Source organism: Panulirus ornatus, chromosome 46 (genome assembly GCF_036320965.1).
Source record: "Panulirus ornatus isolate Po-2019 chromosome 46, ASM3632096v1, whole genome shotgun sequence".
Lineage (NCBI taxonomy): Eukaryota > Metazoa > Arthropoda > Malacostraca > Decapoda > Palinuridae > Panulirus > Panulirus ornatus.
Window position 1 is genome coordinate 34,239,560 of NC_092269.1, and position 23,783 is coordinate 34,263,342.

A 23,783-nucleotide genomic window follows, 5' to 3' on the forward strand; every position below is an offset into this window, starting at 1 on the left:
ACATGCTGTCAGTGGATTGAATCAGGGCATGTGAAGCGTCTGGGGTAAACCATGGAAAGCTGTGTAGGTATGTATATTTGCGTGTGTGGACGTATGTATATACATGTGTATGGGGGTGGGTTGGGCCATTTCTTTCGTCTGTTTCCTTGCGCTACCTCGCAAACGCAGGAGACAGCAACAAAGAAAAAAATAAATAGATAAATAAATTTCCTGTGCTGGAGGTAGCACAAATGCTCCATAGAATACCTTTCTTGTGTCACCTACATAGCCTAGGAGACTGAAGGATTACTTTGACAGTTATGAGCTACATTTTAACCTTAAGCTTAAAACTTTTGTTGCAGTCTGAAAATTCTCATTATGGGTTTTTATATAGTTGCCTCTTAACATTAAGCAAATTGAATACCATAAGACCCATAACTCTAGTATGGGTTTTGTGTGATTGTAAGGATTCTAGGGCCAAAATGTTGGCTTACCCATTTGCAGAAGTTTGGAAAATGGACATATTGTTTGATATAAGTATGCAAGACACCAAGGACTTTTCTGAAACTTTCAATATAAATACGAAATATTTGGAAGATTATTGAATCAATTCCTGAATCAATTCCTACATCAGATTCAGCTATTTCCATTGAGTTAATGGTTGTGCTTCTGCACGAACTCACACTAGTTGTCTTATATCCTTGGGTTAATAAGAAAAAGAAACCATAATTTTTTGAGGATCTGTCCCATGTTATGAAGATGATTTAAGGGAAAACATGTTTTTTCACCTCATGAATACTCCCCCCCTCCCCCAATCTACACCTATGTCTTTTTGAAGTTGTATAAAATGGTTTACTCAGGAGCTTGACCAACTCATAACTCGTGTGTCATTCAATAGCAATATTACTGATATTCACGTATTACGTGATTTCTCTTCAAAATCATATATTGTAGTGGAATGAGGTAGGGTAAGGCAACTGCAGGGGGAGGGGGGAATCCAGGTTTATGATTGAACAATTGAACTTCTCTCGCTGTAAGTCGGATGCTTTTGAAACTCGAATTCTGAAAGCAATGCGGGTCGAAACGTCCGCCATTGCTCTAAGGTTAAAAATGAGAACTAAAGATTGGGATGTCTTTGGTATAAGGGTTCGTGCAAGCTTATAGGAATAAAGATGGCGAACCCCAACATTATAAAGTTGGAATAATGCAAATCTCGCTGGAAGTGTGTAAACATACTGTTGCTATACAGATTTCAAGAACAGGATGAATTTTCAGCGATTGGACTTGACGGCAAAGATGCGAGGATATCTTTAAAGGAATTGTAGATCATTGTTTAAATATGGACCTGAGGAAGAAGACAACGTTAACATTGTGGGAGTATTGCCGGACTTAAAAAAGCGTTTACAACGCGAGTGAAATAAAAAAAAAATCACGTTGACGTGGTTGTTTCACTTGAAGTATAGTCTCGTCAAATGATTTTTTCACTTAATAGGAGTCCATATTTCCCAGTTATTGGAATTAGCGAAATCTTAATCAGCGGGAGCCTTTAGAAAGAGGTCATGTGAAACAAGGGCGATATTGCAATGAAATTGGTCCTGGCATACTTATATATATATATATATATATATATATATATATATATATATATATATATATATATATATATATATATATATATATATATAACTTGACAATGTATATGCATCTTAACGTTTATCACGGGATAAAAATATGAATCATATCGGTGAGTATATGCTCGTTGTTGGCTCATCCAAGGATTTTCTAGATAAGTTTTTAGTATATATATATATATATATATATATATATATATATATATATATATATATATATCATATTTGGCCGAGTCACTGGACGCATTGGGAAGGCGGGAACCATAACTGGCAACAATACGAACACGAAGGTCGGATCTACGTGAAAAAGATATTTCCATTATCCGAAAATGAAATATCTATAGCCAAATATTATGTATATAATTCATATGTTAGCATACCCTTTTATTTTTTGCCCTATAGATATGTTGCAGAAACATATGAAGGTGGTATTGCGATGATGGTAATACCGATAATTTTTTCTAGTGTGCTTTATCATATTCGATAGAGAGGTTATCAAGATGTCTTAATTGTGCGCACATACTGTCATAAGAGATTCTTATTCATATAGAAACACAACTCTCCCAGGAAAAGTGACGGTTATATCGTCGGAAATGATGATCTGCGCATCGTCTTTCGCGCATCGTGCGCAATGTCTCCGGCGCATTGGAGACTCCAGTATCAAATAAAGATCTGTACGTTATTTTATTACTGATATATATATATATATATATATATATATATATATATATATATATATATATATATATATATATATACGAAACATTTTTATGCATAGATATAATTTTTAATCGATATTTTTTGGTTGCAACTCATAAGAAGTATCTCATATGACCATTCGGACGACTTGGTCATCGAGACGCAGGAGGAAGGAAAATGGCCGCCGGACATTCGTTGAAAACTATTGTCAAGATGGTAAGAACCATTATAACTAGGGAGAAAATAGAATAGTGATTCCTTCAGTAGTGTTGAAAAGCATCCATTCATGATGGAAAAAGTGGTGAAGTCAGTCGTAAGTGTTAAGGATGGGCATAACAAGAGTGCCGGTAATGGTGGCTGGGGCCATACCCAAGCGGAGGGTATGGCCTGGAAGAAGCATTCAGCATTTCAGTACCCTCATAATGTCAAGGGAAAGTGACGGGTACTCCTTGTTCAAAGTTGAACATGCTGTATCTTACAGGTAACAGGTGTGCAAATGTGTAAAATACGAATTAGGGTTGTAGCTAGGAATACGGTGAGGAGTGTCGGTAAGGTTTGTAAAAGTACTTTTGTATTTTATCCCGGCATCTCTAACAGCTTTAGATTTGAATTAATTGATCTTTTAGGTTGTAGTACTCCAGGATGATGACAACAGGTGAGGAGTTTGAATATATGAGGTTATGTGTGGTGTACGTGAGTGTGATCCCGTCGTGTATAGGCGCTAGTACAACATGATGTCCCTGGGGTGGAATTTCCAGCATTGTGTTAGGGGTCGTAGTTGGTATGAGTTTTTAAATCACAGGTTCTCAAAATCTTGTTTCCGAAAAGAGACAATTTATGAAAATTCGATATTACGTAAATACTTCTTGGATGTGTTTCCCGACATCCAGTATACCATTTTGCCTAGTCCACAACCATGGATGGAGCAGTCGTATTCTTTTTATTAGGGTATTGTACACACTGGTGTGGCAGGAAGTGTTGCGCCGACCAAGATTTGAAAAATGGTGCCCTTAGTGGCAGGTGATTCGGTGTGACAGGTGGTTGGCTTGAAGGTACTCCCGACCAAGGTATCAGGCCTAGAGTTATGGGGGCATCCTTATGGATAAGCATCTTAAAATATGCCTTTGCGACTGGCATGCAGAATTTCGAAGTAGGTAGTTAGGTGTTTAGAGGAACGTGCTCTGTCTCTCTCCCGCACCACCACTGGTATACTGTCCCCCCCCCCCCCCCCCAACTCATCTACCTCTCCTCCTTCCTCATGTCACCTTGTTTAGCCTTTGTGTGTGTCTTAAATGCCTTTCAGTTCCACTTATTATTCATGAAGTGCTTGTACGAAGTTTGGATTATAAGATAAGGTTAGTTTATGAAAATTGTGTTAAAATGTTGATAAAAGTCAAGGAAACAGACACATGTTTTATAGGATTATGATCTGGGTACTACTTATATGGAATAGTTATTGCCAAAGATTGATATAGAAACGTCTTTTTCAAGCTTCAATTTTTTCTCCAGTGGTAGGGTTGTCAAGAACAGGGAAAATGCTAGGTTATGTGATGAGTAAATTAAAATGCATCAAAGTTAAATTACATAATAAAAATCTGTCAGAATGCTTCAGATGTCTTTGGTTCGGTTGATAATCAAATGTTATAAGTATAAAAACACTCTTATCTGGTTTGCTTTACGTAAATAGAGAAATCGCCTAACTTTTTTAAAACTTGCATTCATATATTGCGATACTTGGTGTCATTTTTTGGAATGTGTTTTAAAGGAAAATACTCATTTTTACACTTGAAAGTCTTTTCTGGCACTGTTACAGCATCATTTGTGGTTTATATTGACACAAACCAAAGTAAAGCTCTGTAGAAAATAAGCACTAGATGAATGACTTTTGTCTGTTTTCTGCATGACAGTTACTTAAGTTTCCTCATGGATAATGTGAAGACATTTGAAAATGAGACGGGGACGCAGAGTGTTTTCTGCAGGACCATTACTTTAGTGTCCTCATGCATAGTGTGAAGACATTTGAAAATGAGACAGGGACGCAGAGTGTTTTCTGCATGACAGTTACTTTAGTGTCCTCATGCATAGTTTGAAGACTTGGAAATGAGACTTACTGAAATGAGCTAGTTGATTAGTGCGAATTGTAGACATATCTTCAAAGTTAATAATGATTTCAGAAAATCTTTAATGATTGGTAATTAATCCCAAATTTTCTGTTGAATTGTTATTGCTGTTGAGAATTGCCTATATATTTTTTTAAGTACTAACTCTAGATTCAGGGTTGAATTTGTGAATTTAAGTAATGTTATGAAATTTTACAGTGTGGTTTCAGAAGTGGTAAAGGGTGTGTGGATCAGGTGTTTGCTTTGAAAAATGTATGTGAGAAATACTTAGAGAAACAGATGGATTTGTGTGTAGCATTTATGGATCTGGAGAAGGCATATGATAGGGTTGATAGAGATGCTTTGTGAAAGGTATTAAGAGTATATGGTTTGGGAGGTAAGTTGCTGGAGGCTGTGAAAAGTTCTTATCAAGGATGCTAGGCATGTGTACAAGTAGGAAGAGGTGTGTGGAAATGGTTTGGTCACATGGAGACAATGAGTGAGGAAAGATTGACAAAGAGGATATATGTGTCAGAGGTAGAGGGAATGAGAAGTGGGGGACGAAATTGGAGGTGGAAGGATGGAGTGAAGATTTTGAGCAATTGTGGCTTGAACATGCAGAAGGGTGAAAGGCGTGCAAGAAATAGAGTGAATTGGAACAATGTGATATACCGGGGTTGATGTGCTGTCAATAGATTAAACCAGGGCATGTGAAGTGTCGGGTAAACCATGGAAAGTTTTGTAGGGCCTGGATGTGGAAAGGGAGTTGTGGTTTAGGTGCATTACACTTGACAGCTAGAGACTGAGTGTGAGCGAATGTGGCCTTTTTTGTCCTTTCCTAGTGCTACCTTGTGTGTGTGTGTGTGTGTGTGTGTGGGGGGGGCGGGGGGAGGGGGGGCAGCAGGGAATGCTATTTCATGTGTTGTGGGGTGGCGACAGGAATGGATGATGATAGCAAATATGAATGTGTACGTATGTATACATTGAAATTCATAATTATGCATATGTGCGTGTGTGGGCGTTCATGTATATACATGGGTATATGGGTGGGTTGGGCCATTCTTTTTGTTTCCTTGCACTACCTCGCTAACATGGGAGACGGCATTTAAGTGTGTGTGTATGTGTATATATTTTTTCTTTAAAACTATTCGCCATTTCCCGCATTAGCAAGGTAGCGTTAAGAACAGAGGACTGGGCCTTTTTTGGAATATCCTCACCTGGCACCCTCTGTTCCTTCTTTTGGAAAATTGAAAAAAAAAAAAAAACGAGAGGGGAGGATTTCCAGCCCCCTGCTCCCTCCCCTTTCAGTCGCCTTCTACGACACGCAGGGAATACGTGGGAAGTATTCTTAATCCCCTATCCCCAGGGATATGTGTGTGTATATATATATATATATATATATATATATATTTTTTTTTTTTTTTTTTTTTATACTTTGTCGCTGTCTCCCGCGTTTGCGAGGTAGCGCAAGGAAACAGACGAAAGAAATGGCCCAACCCCCCCCCATACACATGTATATACACACGTCCACACACGCAAATATACATACCTACACAGCTTTCCATGGTTTACCCCAGACGCTTCACATGCCTTGCTTCAATCCACTGACAGCACGTCAACCCCTGTATACCACATGACTCCAATTCACTCTATTTCTTGCCCTCCTTTCACCCTCCTGCATGTTCAGGCCCCGATCACACAAAATCTTTTTCACTCCATCTTTCCACCTCCAATTTGGTCTCCCTCTTCTCCTCGTTCCCTCCACCTCCGACACATATATCCTCTTGGTCAATCTCTCCTCACTCATTCTCTCCATGTGCCCAAACCATTTCAAAACACCCTCTTCTGCTCTCTCAACCACGCTCTTTTTATTTCCACACATCTCTCTCACCCTTACGTTACTTACTCGATCAAACCACCTCACACCACACATTGTCCTCAAACATCTCATTTCCAGCACATCCATCCTCCTGCGCACATCTCTATCCATAGCCCACGCCTCGCAGCCATACAACATTGTTGGAACCACTATTCCCTCAAACATACCCATTTTTGCTTTCCGAGATAATGTTCTCGACTTCCACACATTTTTCAAGGCTCCCAAAATTTTCGCCCCCTCCCCCACCCTATGATCCACTTCCGCTTCCATGGTTCCATCCGCTGACAGATCCACTCCCAGATATCTAAAACACTTCACTTCCTCCAGTTTTTCTCCATTCAAACTCACCTCCCAATTGACTTGACCCTCACCCCTACTGTACCTAATAACCTTGCTCTTATTCACATTTACTCTCAACTTTCTTCTTCCACACACTTTACCAAACTCAGTCACCAGCTTCTGCAGTTTCTCACATGAATCAGCCACCAGCGCTGTATCATCAGCGAACAACAACTGACTCACTTCCCAAGCTCTCTCATCCCCAACAGACTTCATACTTGCCCCTCTTTCCAGGACTCTTGCATTTACCTCCCTTACAACCCCATCCATAAACAAATTAAACAACCATGGAGACATCACACACCCCTGCCGCAAACCTACATTCACTGAGAACCAATCACTTTCCTCTCTTCCTACACGTACACATGCCTTACATCCTCGATAATATATATATATATATATATATATATATATATATATATATATATATATATGCGGAATGCTTGCATAGTGCCATTGTACAAAGGCAATGGGGATAAGAGTGAGTACTCAAATTACAGAGGTATAAGTTTGTTGAGTATTCCTGGTAAATTATATGGGAGGGTATTGATTGAGAGGGTGAAGGCGTGTACAGAGCATCAGATTGGGGAAGAGCAGTGTGGTTTCAGAAGTGGTAGAGGATGTGTGGATTAGGTGTTTGCTTTGAAGAATGTATGTGAGAAATACTTAGAAAAACAAATGGATTTGTATGTAGCATTTATGGATCTGGAGAAGGCATATGTTAAGAGTTGATAGAGATGCTCTGTGGAAGGTTTTAAGAATATATGGTGTGGGAGGCAAGTTGTTTGAAGCAGTGAAAAGTTTTTATCGAGGATGTAAGGCATGTGTACGTGTAGGAAGAAAGGAAAGTGATTGGTTCTCAGTGAATGTAGGTTTGCGGCAGGGGTGTGTGATGTTCTCAGTGAATGTAGGTTTGCGGCAGGGGTGTGTGATGTCTCCATGGTTGTTTAATTTGTTTATGGATGGGGTTGTTAGGGAGGTGAATGCAAGAGTTTTGGAAAGAGGGGCAAGTATGCAGTCTGTTGTGGATGAGAGAGCTTGGGAAGTGAGTCAGTTGTTCGCTGATGATACAGCGCTGTTGGCTGATTCATGTAAGAAACTGTAGAAGCTGGTTACTGAGTTTGGTAAAGAGTGTGAAAGAAGAAAGTTAAGAGTAAATGTGAATAAGAGCAAGGTTATTAGGTACAGTAGGGTTGAGGGTCAAGTCAATTGGGAGGTAAGTTTGAATGGAGAAAAACTGGAGGAAGTGAAGTGTTTTAGATATCTGGGAGTGGATCTGGCAGCGGATGGAACCATGGAAGTGGAAGTGAATCATAGGGTGGGGGAGGGGCGAAAATTCTGGGAGCCTTGAAGAATGTTTGGAAGTCGAGAACATTATCTCAGAAAGCAAAAATGGCTATGTTTGAAGGAATAGTGGTTCCAACAATGTTGTATGGTTGCGAGGCGTGGGCTATGGATAGAGTTGTGCGCAGGAGGGTGGATGTGCTGGAAATGAGATGTTTGAGGACAATATGTGGTGTGAGGTGGTTTGATCGAGTAAGTAATGTAAGGGTGAGAGAGATGTGTGGAAATAAAAAGAGTGTAGTTGAGAGAGCAGAAGAGGGTGTTTTGAAATGGTTTGGTCACATGGAGAGAATGAGTGGGGAAAGATTGACCAAGAGGATATATGTGTCGGAGGTGGAGGGAACGAGGAGAAGTGGGAGACCAAATTAGAGGTGGAAAGATGGAGTGAAAAAGATTTTGAGTGATCGGGGCCTGAACATGTAGGGGGTGAGAGGCGGGCAAGGAATAGAGTGAATTTGATCGATGGGGTGTACCGGGGTCGACATGCTGTCAATGGATTGAATCAGGGCATGTGAAGCATCTGGGGTAAACTATGGAAAGTTCTGTGGGGCCTGGATGTGGAAAGGGAGCTGCGGTTTCGGGCATTATTACATGACAGCTAGAGACTGAGTGTGAATGAATGGGGCCTTTGTTGTCTTTTCCTAGCGCTACCTCGCACACATTAGGGGGGAGGGGGATGTTATTCCATGTGTGGCGAGGTGGCGATGGGAATAAATAAAGGCAGACAGTATGAATTATGTACATGTGTATATATGTATATGTCTGTGTGTGTATATATATGTGTACATTGAGATGTATAGGTATGTATATTTGCATGTGTGGACTTGTATGTATGTACATGTGTATTGGGGGTGGGTTGGGCCATTTCTTTCGTCTGTTTCCTTGTGCTACCTCGCAAACATGGGAGACCGACAAAGCAAAATTTATAATAAATATAATATATATATCGCTACCTCGCTGATGTGGGAAATGGCGAATAGTATGAAAGAAAAAGAAAAGAAAAATATATATATATATATTGGATCAGATGTTTGCTTTGAAGAATGTATGTGAGAAGTACTTAGAAAAGCAAATGGATTTGGATGTAGCAGTTATGGATCTGGAGAAGGCATATTATAAGAGTTAATAGAGATGCTCTGTGGAAGGTATTAAGAATATATGGTGTGGGAGACAAGTTGTTAGAGGCAATGAAAAGTTTTTATCGAGGATGTAAGGCATGTGTACGTGTAGGAAGAAAGTGATTGGTTCTCAGTGAATTTTGGTTTGCAGCAGGGGTGTGTGATGTCTCCATGGTTGTTTAATTTGTTTATGGATGGGGTTATTAGAAAGGTGAATGCAAGAGTTTTGGAAAGAGGGGCTATTATGCAGTCTGTTGTGGATGAGAGACTTGGAAAGTGAGTCAGTTGTTATTCACTGATGATACAGCGCTGGTGGCTGACTTTGGTAAAGTGTGTGAAAGGGGAAAGCTGAGAGTAAATGTGAATAAGAGCAAGGTTATTAGGCACAGTAGGGTTGAGGGTCAAGTAAATTGGGAGGTAAGTGTGAATGGAGAAAAACTGGAGGAAGTGGAAGTGTTTTAGATATCTGGGAGTGGATTTGGCAGTGGATGGAACCATGGAAGCGGTAGTGAATCATAGGGTGCGGGAGGGGGCAAAAGTTCTGGGAACTTTGAAGAATGTGTGGAAGTCAAGAACTTTATCTTAGAAAGCAAATATGGGTATGTTTGAAGGAATAGATGTATGGTTGCGGGCATGGGCTATAGATAGAGCTGTGTGGAGGAGGGTGGATGTGCTGGAAATGAGATGTTTGAGGACAATGTGTGGTGTGAGGTGGTTTGATCGAGTAAGTAATGAAAGGGTAAGAGAGATGTGTGGTGGTAAAAAGAGTGTGGTTGAGAGAGCAGAAGAGGGTGTTTTGAAATGGTTTAGTCACATGGAGAGAAAGAGTGCGGAAAGATTGACAAAGAGGATGTATGTGTCAGAGGTGCAGGGAACGAGAAGTGGGAGACCAAATTGGAGGTGGAAAGATGGAGTGAAAAAGATTTTGAGTGATAAGGGCCTGAACATGCAGAAGGGTGAAAGGCGTGCAAGGAATAGAGTGAATTGGAATGATGTGGTATACCGGGGTCGACGTGCTGTCAATGGATTGAACCAGGGCATGGGAAGCGTCTGGGGTAAACCATGGGAAGTTCAGTGGGGTCTGGATGCGGAAAGGGAGCTGTGGTTTTTGTGCTTTATACATGACAGCTAGAGACTGAATGTGAACAAATGTGGCCTTTGTTGTCTTTTCCTAGCACTACTCCACACACATGCTGGGGGAAGGGGGTTGGTATTTCATTACGTGGTGGGGTGGCAGCGGGAATGAATAAGGGCAGACAGTATGAATTATGTACATATGTATATATGTATATGTCTGTGTGTGTATATATGTGTATACTTTGAGATGTATGGGTATGTATATTTGTGTGTGTGGACGTGTATGTATATACATGTGTATGTGGGTGGGTTGGGCCATTGTTTCGTCTGTTTCCTTGCACTACCTCGCTAACGCGGGAGACCGCGACAATGTATAATGAATGAAATAGATAAAATTTATGTATATAATTTTTTTTTTTTTTTCATACTATTCGCCATTTCCCGCGATAGCGAGGTAGCGTTAAGAACAGAGGACTGGGCCTTTGAGGGAATATCCTCACCTGGCCCCCTTCTCTGCTCCTTCTTTTGGAAAATTAAAAAAAAAAAAAAACGAGAAGGGAGGATTTCCAGCCCCCTGCTCCCTTCCCTTTTAGTCGCCTTCTACGACACGCAGGGAATACGTGGGAAGTATTCTTTCTCCCCTATCCCCAGGGATAATATATATATATATATATATATATATATATAATATATTTATTTATTTATTTATTATACTTTGTCGCTGTCTCCCGCGTTTGCGAGGTAGCGCAAGGAAACAGACGAAAGAAATGGCCCAAACCCCCCCCCCCCCCCATACACATGTATATACATACGTCCACACACAAATATACATACCTACACAGCTTTCCATGGTTTACCCCAGACGCTTCACATGCCTTGATTCAATCCACTGACAGCACGTCAACCCCGGTATACCACATCGCTCCAATTCACTCTATTCCTTGCCCTCCTTTCACCCTCCTGCATGTTCAGGCCCCGATCCCACAAAATCTTTTTCACTCCATCTTTCCACCTCCAATTTGGTCTCCCTCTTCTCCTCGTTCCCTCCACCTCCGACACATATATCCTCTTGGTCAATCTTTCCTCACTCATTCTCTCCATGTGCCCAAACCACTTCAAAACACCCTCTTCTGCTCTCTCAACCACGCTCTTTTTATTTCCACACCTCTCTCTTACCCTTACGTTACTCACTCGATCAAACCACCTCACACCACACATTGTCCTCAAACATCTCATTTCCAGCACATCCATCCTCCTGCGCACAACTCTATCCATAGCCCACGCCTCACAACCATACAACATTGTTGGAACCACTATTCCTTCAAACATACCCATTTTTGCTTTCCGAGATAATGTTCTCGACTTCCACACATTCTTCAAGGCCCCCAGAATTTTTGCCCCCTCCCCCACCCTATGATCCACTTCCGCTTCCATGGTTCCATCCGCTGCCAGATCCACTCCCAGATATCTAAAACACTTCACTTCCTCCAGTTTTTCTCCATTCAAACTCACCTCCCAATTGACTTGACCCTCAACCCTACTGTACCTAATAACCTTGCTCTTATTCACATTTACTCTTAACTTTCTTCTTCCACACACTTTACCAAACTCAGTCACCAGCTTCTGCAGTTTCTCACATGAATCAGCCACCAGCGCTGTATCATCAGCGAACAACAACTGACTCACTTCCCAAGCTCTCTCATCCCCAACAGACTTCATACTTGCCCCTCTTTCCAAAACTCTTGCATTACCTCCCTAACAACCCCATCCATAAACAAATTAAACAACCATGGAGACATCACACACCCCTTTCGCAAACCTACATTCACTGAGAACCAATCACATTCCTCTCTTCCTACACGTACACATGCCTTACATCCTCGATAAAAACTTTTCACTGCTTCTAACAACTTTCCTCCCACACCATATATTCTTAATACCTTCCACAGAGCATCTCTATCAACTCTATCATATGCCTTCTCCAGATCCATAAATGCTACATACAAATTCATTTGGGGTGAGAGAGTATCATTAAATTTTAGGGAGAATAAAAAGATGTTCTGGAAGGAGGTAAATAAAGTGCGTAAGACAAGGGAGCAAATGGGAACTTCAGTGAAGGGCGCAAATGGGGAGGTGATAACAAGTAGTGGTGATGTGAGAAGGAGATGGAGTGAGTATTTTGAAGGTTTGTTGAATGTGTTTGATGATAGAGTGGCAGATATAGGGTGTTTTGGTCGAGGTGGTGTGCAAAGTGAGAGGGTTAGGGAAAATGATTTGGTAAACAGAGAAGAGGTAGTGAAAGCTTTGCGGAAGATGAAAGCCGGCTAGGCAGCAGGTTTGGATGGTATTGCAGTGGAATTTATTAAAAAAGGGGGTGACTGTATTGTTGACTGGTTGGTGAGGTTATTTAATGTATGTATGACTCATGGTGAGGTGCCTGAGGATTGGCGGAATGCGTGCATAGTGCCATTGTACAAAGGCAAAGGGGATAAGAGTGAGTGCTCAAATTACAGAGGTATATGTTTGTTGAGTATTCCTGGTAAATTATATGGGAGGGTATTGATTGAGAGGGTGAAGGCATGTACAGAGCATCAGATTGGGGAAGAGCAGTGTGGTTTCAGAAGTGGTAGAGGATGTGTGGATCAGGTGTTTGCTTTGAAGAATGTATGTGAGAAATACTTAGAAAATAAAAAAAAATATATATATATATATTATCCCTGGGGATAGGGGAGAAAGAATACTTCCCACGTATTCCCTGCGTGTCGTAGAAGGCGACTAAAAGGGGAGGGAGCGGGGGGCTGGAAATCTTCCCCTCTCTCTCTCTCTTTTTTTTTTTTTTTTTTTTTTTTTTTTTTTTTTTTCCAAAACAAGGAACAGAGAAGGAGGCCAGGTGAGGATATTCCCTCCAAGGCCCAGTCCTCTGTTCTTAACGCTACCTCGCTAACGCGGGAAATGGCGAATAGTTTGAAAGAAGAATATATATATATATATATATATATATATATATATATATATATATATATAAAAATTTTCATACTATTTGCCATTTCCCACATTAGCGAGGTATAGTAAAGAACAGAGGACTGAGTCTTTGAGGGAATATCTTCACTTGGTCCCCTTCTCTGTTCCTTCTTTTGGAGAATTAAAAATGAGAGGGGAAAATTTCCAGCCCCCCGCTCCCTTCCTTTTTAGTCGCCTTCTACGACACGCAGGGAATACATAAGTATTCTTTCTCCCCTATCCCCAGGGATATATATATATATATATATATATATATATATATATATATATATATATATATATATATATATATATATATATATATATAAGTATCTCTGACTTGGTGCAAGCAGCCTATCCAGGGCTAGCCGAGATTTTTTTCCAAATATTTGTGAGGAATATATATATATATATATATATATATATATATATATATATATATATATATATATTTTATTTTGCTTTGTCGCTGTCTCTCGCATTAGCGAGGTAGCGCAAGGAAACAGACGAAAGGATGGCCCAACCCACCCACATACACGTCCACACACGCAAATATACAAACCTATACATCTCAATGTACACATATACACACACAGGCATATACATATATACACATGTACATAATTCATACTGTCTGCCTTTATTTATTCCCATCGCCATCCCGCCACACATGGAATAACAACCCCCTCCCCCCTCATGTGTGCGAGGTAGCGCTAGGAAAAGACAACAAAGGCCCCATTCGTTCACACTCAGTCTCTAGCTGTCATGTGATAATGCACCGAAACCGCAGCTCCCTTTCCACATCCAGGCCCCACATAACTTTCCAAGGTTTACCCCAGACGCTTCACATGCCCTGATTCAATCCATTGGCAGCACGTCGACCCCGGTATACCACATCGTTCCAATTCACTCTATTCCTTGCCCGCCTTTCACCCTCCTGCATGTTCAGGCCCCGATCACTCAAAATCTTTTTCACTCCATCTTTCCACTTCCAATTTGGTCTCCCACTTCTCGTTCCCTCCACCTCTGACACACATATCCTCTTGGTCAATCTTCCTCACTCATTCTCTCCATTTGACCAAACCATTTCAAAACACCCTCTTCTGCTCTCTCAACCACACTCTTTTTACCACCACACATCTCTCTTACCCTTACATTACTTACTCGATCAAACCACCTCACACCACATATTGTCCTCAAACATCTCATTTCCAGCACATCCACCCTCCTGTGCACAACTCTATCCATAGCCCATGCCTCGCAACCATGCAACATTGTTGTAACTACTATTCCTTCAAACATAGCCATTTTTGCTTTCTGAGATAATGTTCTCGACTTCCAAACATTCCTAAAGGCTTCCAGAATTTTCGCCCCCTCCCCCACCGGGTCTATGATTCACTTCCGCTTCCATGGTTCCATCCGCTGCCAGATCCACTTCCAAATATCTAAAACACTTTACTTCCTCCAGCTTTTCTCTATTCAAACTTACCTCCCAATTGACTTGACCCTCAACCCTGCTGTACCTAATAACATTGCTCTTATTCACATTTACTCTTAACTTTCTTTCATACACTTTACCAAACTCAGTCACTGGCGCTGTATCATCAGCGAACAACAACTGACTCACTTCCCAAGCTCTCTCAACCACAACAGGCTGCATACTTGCCCATCTTTCCAAAACTCTTGCATTCACCTCCTTAACAACCCCATCCATAAACAAATTAAACAACCATGGAGACATCACACACCCCTGCCGCAAACCTACATTCAATGAGAACCAATCACTTTCCTCTCTTACATCCTCGATAAAAACTTTTCACTGCTGCTAACAACTTGCCTCCCACACCATATATTTTTAATACCTTCCACAGAGCATCTCTATCATATGCCTTCTCCAGATCCATAAATGCTACATACAAATCCATTTGCTTTTCTAAGTATTTCTCACATACATTCTTCAAAGCAAACACCTTATCCACACATCCTCTACCACTTCTGAAACCACACTGCTCTTCCCTAATCGGATGCTCCGTACATGCCTTCACCTTCTCAGTCAATACCCTCCCATATAGTTTACCAGGAATACTCAACAAACTTATACCTCTGTAATTTGAGCACTCACTCTTATCCCCTTTGCCTTTGTACAATGGCACTATGCAAGCATTCTGCCAATCCTCAGGCACCTCACCATGAATCATACATACATTGAATAACCTTACCAACCAGTCAATAATACAGTCACCCCCTTTTTTAATAAATTCCGCTGCAATACCATCCAAACCCACTGCCTTGCCGGCTTTCATCTTCCGCAAAGCTTTTACTACCTCTTCTCTGTTTACCATCTCATTTTCCCTAACCCTTTTAACTTTGCACACCACCTCGGCCAAAACACCCTATATCTGCCACTCTATCATCAAACCTTCAAAATACTCACTCCATCTCCTTCTCACATCACCATTACTTATCACCTCCCCATTAGCCCCCTTCACTGAAGTTCCCATTTGCTCCCTTGTCTTATGCACTTTATTTACCTCCTTCCAAAACATCTTTTTATTCTCCCTAAAATTTAATGATACTCTCTCACCCCAACTCTCATTGCACCTTTCTCTTGACCTCCTGCCTCTTTCTTTTATATATCACCCAGTCATTTGCATATTTCCCTGTAAAAATTGTCCAAATGCCTCTCTCTTCTCTTTCACTAATAATCTTACTTCATCGCACCACTGTGTGCGTGTTAATACATTCACCATTTCCTGTGTTAGCAGTAAGAACAGAGGAGAGAGAAAATCCTTAATTGGCTCCCTTCTCTTGGAAAAGTAAAAACTGGAGGGGAGGATTTCCAGCCACCACTCCCTCCTATTTTAGTTGCCTTTTACGACACGTAGGGAATAAACGGAAAGGATTCTTTTCCCCTATTTTCCGGGATATATATAAGCATTGCCCATACGTATTTTCCATTTCTAGCTTTGGCAAGGTAGCAATGTATAAAGAAGGCAATAAAGAACTTGGAGAAGTACAGACCTGTCAGTCTCAGTAGTTTTGTTTAAGATAGTATGGAGACGGGGTGACTATATCTGAAATGTGCAGAGATTAGCTGTTGTATGGTGGCATAACATAGTGGATGCCATGCAATTAAAGTGAATTATAAGCTGATACATTAATGAAAGGAAGTTTGATACAAAAGAAGACCACCTCCATAGTGCTTTCATGTTCCCAAACATTGATCTGCATTGTATTAAGGCTGTGTACCATTTCTTTTTTATGAAGTGAAAGAAGATATAATAATGATAAAATTAGAACTGAGAAACAAAGCAGGAATTAAGGAGGATTGACAGTTTTTTGGAGGGAGCATATTTGTAAGATTGTCAGAAGTGCTATAAGCAGCAAAGTGTTGACATGTTTCCTAAGTGTTGTCAGTGCCACAGCATTGTTCAGAAAGTGGTTTGGTGCCCATGCTTTTATGTTGAAATTAGGAAGTAATATGAAAAGTCAGGGCCACACAAGAATTGATAACTAACTTGTGGTGTTTCAGGAAGGGAAGGATTTGGGAGTCATCATAGTTGATGAGAACTTTTGAGAACCCTGTTGTATTGCAAATAGACAAAACTCACCATTCTGGATGTTACTAGGTTAGCATTTTGCTTTTACTCAAAGCTTTATTGAGAGTAGGAGTTCACCAACCTGATGTAGGCACACCATTTGAAAAAGTAAATGTTATTTAAGATATTTAAAGAGTAACAAAAAATTGTAGCTAGGTCAGATATGAAGATTGGCCAAGACATCTGGGTCTACCCACACTTGGATATAGTTTCGCTTAAGGTATGACGAGACTAAAGATTGTGGTTAGATATTTGTTGTCTGTGTGACATCAATATGAAATAATCAAAGTGCAAACTAGGCCCATCGCAGAAACTTCATCCCATGTACTTAGTCACAAACCTGTGGAAGTGTGTTAGTATTCTGAAGGTGTATAGAGCATTCGTAGTTGTGTGGAGTAGAAAATACAAGATAAATCATTTACATCATGGGGCATTGCACTTGCAATGCCCAGCACAATGATGACAAAACAGTATTACTGTTATGAGGGGCTGTCATCAAGAGAAGATTCATAGGTGTTTTGTGGTCTTTCAGGGTTAATCAGTAGTAAAGTAGGTAATACACTCATGAAAAAAGTAATAGTATCCAGGAAAGCATTTTATCAGCCAGCCTTTTTCTTAATATTTAGTATATTAGAACATGGTAGTCAAATCAAGGATGGAGCATTGGAAATTTCTATGGATGTCAGCACGTACATGATCAGTGCTATATTTTTTTTTATTACTCGTACATAATCCCAAATGTAGCCTTATTTAATATGGTGGTTTCGGTGCATTACACATGACAGCTAGAGAATGAGTGTGAGCGAATGTGGCCTTTTTTCCTGGCGCTTCCTCACTGAAGCAGGGTTTAGCAACAGAAATAGGTGAAAGCAAACATGAGTATGTATTCATATGTGCGTTTATGTATATGTGTATTTGAGTGGTTGGGCTATTCGTCGTCTGTTTCCTGGTGCTGCATCGGCATTGTAAAAGCAAATTACTTGATATTTGAAGGTGTTAGTAGTGCAGAGGTTAGCTACATAATGAACAAAATATGGAATATGCTTTTATAATCACTGCATATAGTATGGATGATATGAAATAGTATAAGGAAACATTTTCTTTAGTTTTGAGTGAAATTATGAAAATTTATCTTTTGATGTCGATTATTGTTTATTAATTTCAAAGTACAAATCTGCCAGAAATGGTATTACCTTTTTGTGTTATATGAGAAATGTTTTTTTTAGGGTGACCCAGAGAGGATGCTCGCAAATTTGTTTGGTTGCTTGAGATATTTTGATGCTGATGGCCACAATGACCTACCTAAGTTTCAACTTATTTTTGGTCCAAGTAGAGGCTTGTTTATCAATGTCATTGAAATAGACAATTATATGTGGATCAGGTGATGGTGAGTCTGCATTCAGAGCGGAGGTTAAGGAAGTAAATATTGTTTGTAGATAGATTATGATAATTAATTGCACTGTGACAAGAAGCTTTCAGTTGATATCTTATTGAAAATTATTTAAAATATATTTTAATGTTTATAAAAGATATTCCTATGATAATTTTTGTTGAAAGTACTGTATTTTTGAAGTTGAATTGAAAATGAAATGTTTTTTGAAAAAGGTAATTCAAAAAATATTTTAAAATAATTTTTACTTACTAATTAGTGTTAGTTATGCTTATAATATAATGTGCCTTATTCTTGTCTTACCAAGAAGAAAATTATTTTGGAAATTGTACGTTTTGTGTCATAAAGTTCTAAATGAGATTTCTATACAGATAGTATATATATGGTAAATTTGTTTTGCTTTAGTTTTATGCAAAATTTGTCATTTGCAGAGTTGTATGAAATGTAAATTTTATGTTGGTGACTTAACAGCATAACTTTTGCAGGTATTTGAATGTACTAGAGCACATTGCAGAGGGAAGCATCTTACTGGAAATACTACTTTAACTAAGAAAAGCACAAGAACAGTTTGTGATAGTATTATGCACACTTTTCGAAAGTTAAGCATTCACAGTGAGGTAAGTAGTAGTATTTTTACAAGAATATTAAAAACAAAATGCATTTGTAAAACCTTCAGGTAAAATGTGCACGTCCCAACTTTGCTGAAATGCTCATGTCATTTTTTTTTTTTTTTTATGAAAGTGTCCACTGATATTAGTGCTCCTATAATAACACTTTGTTTTGAAGATATAGATTTATCCATGACCATGGTACACTGTCATTATGTGCATCTGTATGATCGTCAGCATTAAATAATTTTGAATTATGCTTACTTTTAGGAATGGAGATGTGCTGGTTATAAAGTACCTCATATTGAAGCCTAAAGGAAGTCACCCCATACTCACTTTTAAAGGTAAGTTGTATTTGTACTTTAAGCAGGAACTGAACTCTGCCTGCATGTGGTCAGAATGCGAGTTTGAAGTCACAAAATTTAAAAACTGTATATTGATGGGTTGGATAACATCTTGTATATTTGATCATGTATCTGATGAAAATATTTATGTATGTTTCAGGTCTTTTTGCTTTCGGTAAATTGGGTTATTGAGAGCTATCCACATCCAGGCCCCCCACAGATCTTTCCATGGTGGGTCTTGAAGTTTCTCTAGGAATTCCCGAGAGGGCAGTCACGTTTCGGGACTAACTTGTCCCATGTTCAGGCTGGATATGACTCTTCTGTCGTGGTGGATAGGATGGAGGAAGGAGGGCGGAGCTGACCGGCTAAGCTTGTTTGGTAAGGATCACAATTGAGCATGTGATCAAGTATTTTCCTGCGAGTCTATGGGGAAATGAAACATCAGTTTCTACTTTTTTTCTTTTTTTTTCGTGTAATAATGACATCACCAGGGGAGATACAAGAAGGTTAGTCGATACACAACGAAGAGACGTAGTTAGGACGCCACTTGGAAAATAATTGAGTACGGGAATGTGTTCTAGCTACGTGTCTTCGTTGTGTATCGACTAACCTTCTTGTATCTCCCCTGGTGATATTATTACACGAAAAAAACGTAGAAACTGATGTTTCATTTTCCCGTGGAGTAGTAGGAATGTGTATATATATGTATATATCACTAAGATTAAACGATAAAGCAATGAAATTCCTCTATTTTTAGTTTTTTTTTTTTTTCCTCAGGTGGGAGTGAGTGATAGAATAGGGAGCGCTCTTTTCTGCAACGCAGGGGTCCGTTGTTACATCCTTGATGATGGTTTATATTATATATAAACAAGACAACAGGGAGGGTCAAACTCGAAGATCTTGCATGGCGGCTTCTATGGAAGGAGAAGCCTGTGGGTTTTATATTTATAGTAATAAAGTGGGGGGGGGGGGGGTGTGAAGTTGGTCACATTTTTCATTTTAATATACAACATGGTGGCTTATTAGGAAAAATTTTATAGGGTAAAGAATAGTTTAAATATTTTTATAATGTTTAAATTGTGATAAAGCATATAAATAAGAATTTAACTAGAACATAAAACCAAATATTTAAAAACAAAAATTCACAAATGTACTGCACTGAATGAAACAAAATTTCCACCACAGCAAAATATGTAATTTCCAAATTTTCTTCAAATATAAAATAATGGAAAATCTCAAAATTTCTTCCACCATAATGGAATATGTAATTTCCAAAGTTATGTTCGAACATAACAGGCAATCCGAATTTGTACAATCCATGTACTTCTTGCGCATCATGAAGACCGAGACGATGGAGTCTTCATAATATTGTTGTCTGACGAAGGTATTTGTAATCCTCTTGCGTTGATGCTCACACAGTAAACATATATAAACTGCAGCACAAATCTCTTGATACCGAAAAAAAATCGGCAGTAATCTGTCCAATCACTGGACCACCCCCATCGTATCAATCCTCGGTGCCCTCCTGCAACAAAAAATAAACTAAAACATTATCTCGTTCAAGAAAAATAAGGATATTCTGTGTTTTCACAAAATATTTCATCCACTTTTTCCATGTATTCGGTAAAAACTTACCATGTCACTATGATCCAATGCGACTTGTCAGATCTTCAAATAAATTATCTTCCACCACACTGGCGTCTGAGGAATATATCCGTGACCCATATAATCCTTTTGGGTTAAATCTCACACGATGAACATGTATGATGTGCAACTCAATGGGCACGACTTTTAGCCAAGCAATGCACCGTCCGTCGCACTTCCATGCTTGCCTCCTACGTCGACGTGCTGCCACCCTGGTAAGAAAATAGTCAAAACTCTCTCAAACAGCAAAAAATTGATGTATTTCACAATGTTTTGCATCTAGTCAGTGAAAACTTACCATGTCATATGAGGTGTCTCGCCCTGGAAATAAAGTAGACGCTAAAACAATTGTCTGCAAAATCTAAAATAGGTGTATTTCACGTAATATTTCATCTATTCACTAAAACTTAATGCTTTTGGCTTAACACTTACATGGCGAACATGTATGAGGTGTGATGGACCACCATGTCGATCCTCCTTCCCTCCCACATTAATGTGCCACCCTGGAAAAATAATAGACTGAAAACTCTCAAACAGCAAAAATGGGTGTATTTCACAAAACATTCCATCCACTTCTACCATCTAATCAGTAAAAACTTACCATGTGATATGAGGAGTCTCGCCCTGAAAATAAAGTAGACGATGAAACCATTATCTGCAAGACCAAAAAATGGGTGTGTTTGACGGAACATTTCACCTATTCACTAAAACCTACCAATTAAAACTGTGCCAAAGACATTTGTAACCCCTGTAATGCTTTTGGGTTAACGCTTACACGGGGAACATGTATTAGGTATCTATGGGGTGCAGGACTTGTGGCCCCTCATACTACACCCACATGTCGATCCTTCCTCACACATCGACATGCCGTCCTGGAAAGAAAAGACATTAAAAACACTATCTCTTTTACCAAAAAATACGTGTTTGACGAACTTACCACGTCAAACTATATACGACTACGAATCGTGACGGAAGATACTTGTAATCCTTTTGTGTTAGTGCTCACATGGTGAACATCTTTGGGGTGCAGGGCATATGTCGATCCTTGCTTTGCAAATTGGCGTGCCGTCCTGAAGACAATAAAAACACTCACAAAAATAAAGTCTTTGACGGTAAAACTTACCACGTCAAACTATATACGACACTACAAATCATGACGGACGACATTAGTGCTCCCTCGGTGAACATCTTTGGGGTGCAGGGCTCCTGTGCCCACGCTTATGCACCCACATGTCGATCCTTGCTTCGCAAATCGGCATGCCGTCCTGGAAACAAAAGACAATAAAAACACTCACCAAAAAAAAAAGTCTTTGACGATAACACTTACCACGTCAAACTATATATGACTACAAATCGTGATGGACGACATATGTAACCCCTGTAATCCTTTCGCGTTAGTGCTCCCACGGTCAACACCTTTGGGGTGCACAAATTACAGCCACGCTTATGCACCCTCATACTCCCCACATGTCGATCCTTGCCTCGCAAATTGGTGCGCCGTCCTGAAAAGAAACTAGAGTTAGGCGTGGGCTAGAAAGGGTACGGGTGAGAGGTGTGTTTGGGAAAACAGGAGAAGGTGAGTGAGGAATGAGGATATACGTGTCACAAGTAATGGAAACGAGTAGAGGCGGGGACTGGAAAGATGGAGTGAAACAGATTTTGAGCGATCGGAGCCTAAACATACGAGAGGGAGAAAGGCGTACAAGGAAGAGTGAATTGGAACGATGTATATCGGGGTCTAGGTGTTGTCAATGGAATGAACCAAGTTGATTAAATAAAGCGTGTGGGGGTAAACCATGGAAAGTTTTGCGGGGCCTGAATGGGGAAAGGGAGCTGTGTTTCGTCTCTTCGTATGTTTCCTTACCCTACCTCGGTGACGCAAAAAACAATGAAATATATATGTGTATATATACGCATATAATATATATGTATATTATTATAAACACCCACATTTATATATGTATATATATATTTTTTTATACTTTGTCGCTGTCTCTTGCGTTTGCGAGGTAGCGCAAGGAAACAGACGAAAGAAATGGCCCAAACCCCCCCCCCCCCCATACACATGTATATACATACGTCCACACACGCAAATATACATACCTACACAGCTTTCCATGGTTTACCCCAGACGCTTCACATGCCTTGATTCAATCCACTGACAGCACGTCAACCCCGGTATACCACATCGATCCAATTCACTCTATTCCTTGCCCTCCTTTCACCCTCCTGCATGTTCAGGCCCCGATCATATACATGTGTATGGGGGGGGTTTGGGCCATTTCTTTCGTCTGTTTCCTTGCGCTACCTCGCAAACGCGGGAGACAGCGACAAAGTATAAAAAAAATATATATATACATATATAAATGTGGGTGTTTATAATAATATACATATATATTATATGCGTATATATACACATATATATTTCATTGTTTTTTGCGTCACCGAGGTAGGGTAAGGAAACAGGCCCCGATCACACAAAATCTTTTTCACTCCATCTTTCCACCTCCAATTTGGTCTCCCTCTTCTCGTTCCCTCCACCTCCGACACATATATCCTCTTGGTCAATCTTTCCTCACTCATTCTCTCCATGTGCCCAAACCACTTCAAAACACCCTCTTCTGCTCTCTCAACCACGCTCTTTTTATTTCCACACATCTCTCTTACCCTTACGTTACTCACTCGATCAAACCACCTCACACCACACATTGTCCTCAAACATCTCATTTCCAGCACATCCATCCTCCTGCGCACAACTCTATCCATAGCCCACGCCTCGCAACCATACAACATTGTTGGAACCACTATTCCTTCAAACATACCCATTTTTGCTTTCCGAGATAATGTTCTCGACTTCCACACATTCTTCAAGGCCCCCAGAATTTTCGCCCCCTCCCCCACCCTATGATCCACTTCCGCTTCCATGGTTCCATCCACTGCCAGATCCACTCCCAGATATCTAAAACACTTCACTTCCTCCAGTTTTTCTCCATTCAAACTCACCTCCCAATTGACTTGACCCTCAACCCTACT

General features: G+C 40.0%; 1 protein-coding gene and 1 long non-coding RNA gene across 9 annotated transcripts; one reads left to right on the forward strand and one right to left on the reverse strand.

Annotated features, from left to right (window-relative positions):
• The first annotated feature begins 2,395 nt into the window (after positions 1–2,395).
• LOC139763211 (uncharacterized) lies at positions 2,396–19,940 on the forward strand. 2 transcript variants are annotated; one of them, XR_011716069.1, is made up of 5 exons: positions 2,396–2,525; positions 18,640–18,771; positions 19,033–19,106; positions 19,267–19,484; positions 19,884–19,940. It is a non-coding gene; the product is annotated as an uncharacterized lncRNA (long non-coding RNA). The 2 variants fall into 2 exon arrangements; XR_011716068.1 differs by having other exon boundaries at positions 19,267–19,940.
• Positions 19,941–20,166: 226 nt separating this feature from the next.
• On the reverse strand, positions 20,167–22,693 carry LOC139763210 (uncharacterized). 7 transcript variants are annotated; one of them, XR_011716067.1, is made up of 6 exons: positions 21,466–22,683; positions 21,352–21,374; positions 21,183–21,253; positions 21,049–21,071; positions 20,742–20,962; positions 20,167–20,631 (listed from the first exon to the last, which is right to left on the reverse strand). XR_011716067.1 is itself a non-coding variant. In XM_071688999.1 (6 exons), exons 2-5 carry the CDS (start codon positions 21,440–21,442, stop codon positions 20,749–20,751), a joined length of 399 nt encoding a protein of 132 aa, XP_071545100.1. In that variant the 5' UTR covers positions 21,443–21,622; positions 22,078–22,687; the 3' UTR covers positions 20,167–20,631; positions 20,742–20,748. The 7 variants fall into 7 exon arrangements, 3 of the variants coding, with proteins under 3 accessions (XP_071545100.1, XP_071545099.1, XP_071545101.1); XM_071688999.1 differs by having other exon boundaries at positions 21,352–21,622; positions 22,078–22,687; XM_071688998.1 differs by having other exon boundaries at positions 21,352–22,687.
• Between the last annotated feature and the right edge of the window lie 1,090 nt (positions 22,694–23,783).

Coding starts and splice junctions, on each gene's coding strand:
- LOC139763210 (XM_071688999.1), bottom strand. CDS start 21,442: ATGTTCCGTCAAACACACCCATTTTTTGGTCTTGCAGATAATGGTTTC. Junction 21,254..21,351: donor GAGACTCCTCATATCACATG/GTAAGTTTTTAC, acceptor TTATTTTTCCAG/GGTGGCACATTAATGTGGGA. Junction 21,072..21,182: donor ACCTCATACATGTTCGCCAT/GTAAGTGTTAAG, acceptor CTTTATTTCCAG/GGCGAGACACCTCATATGAC.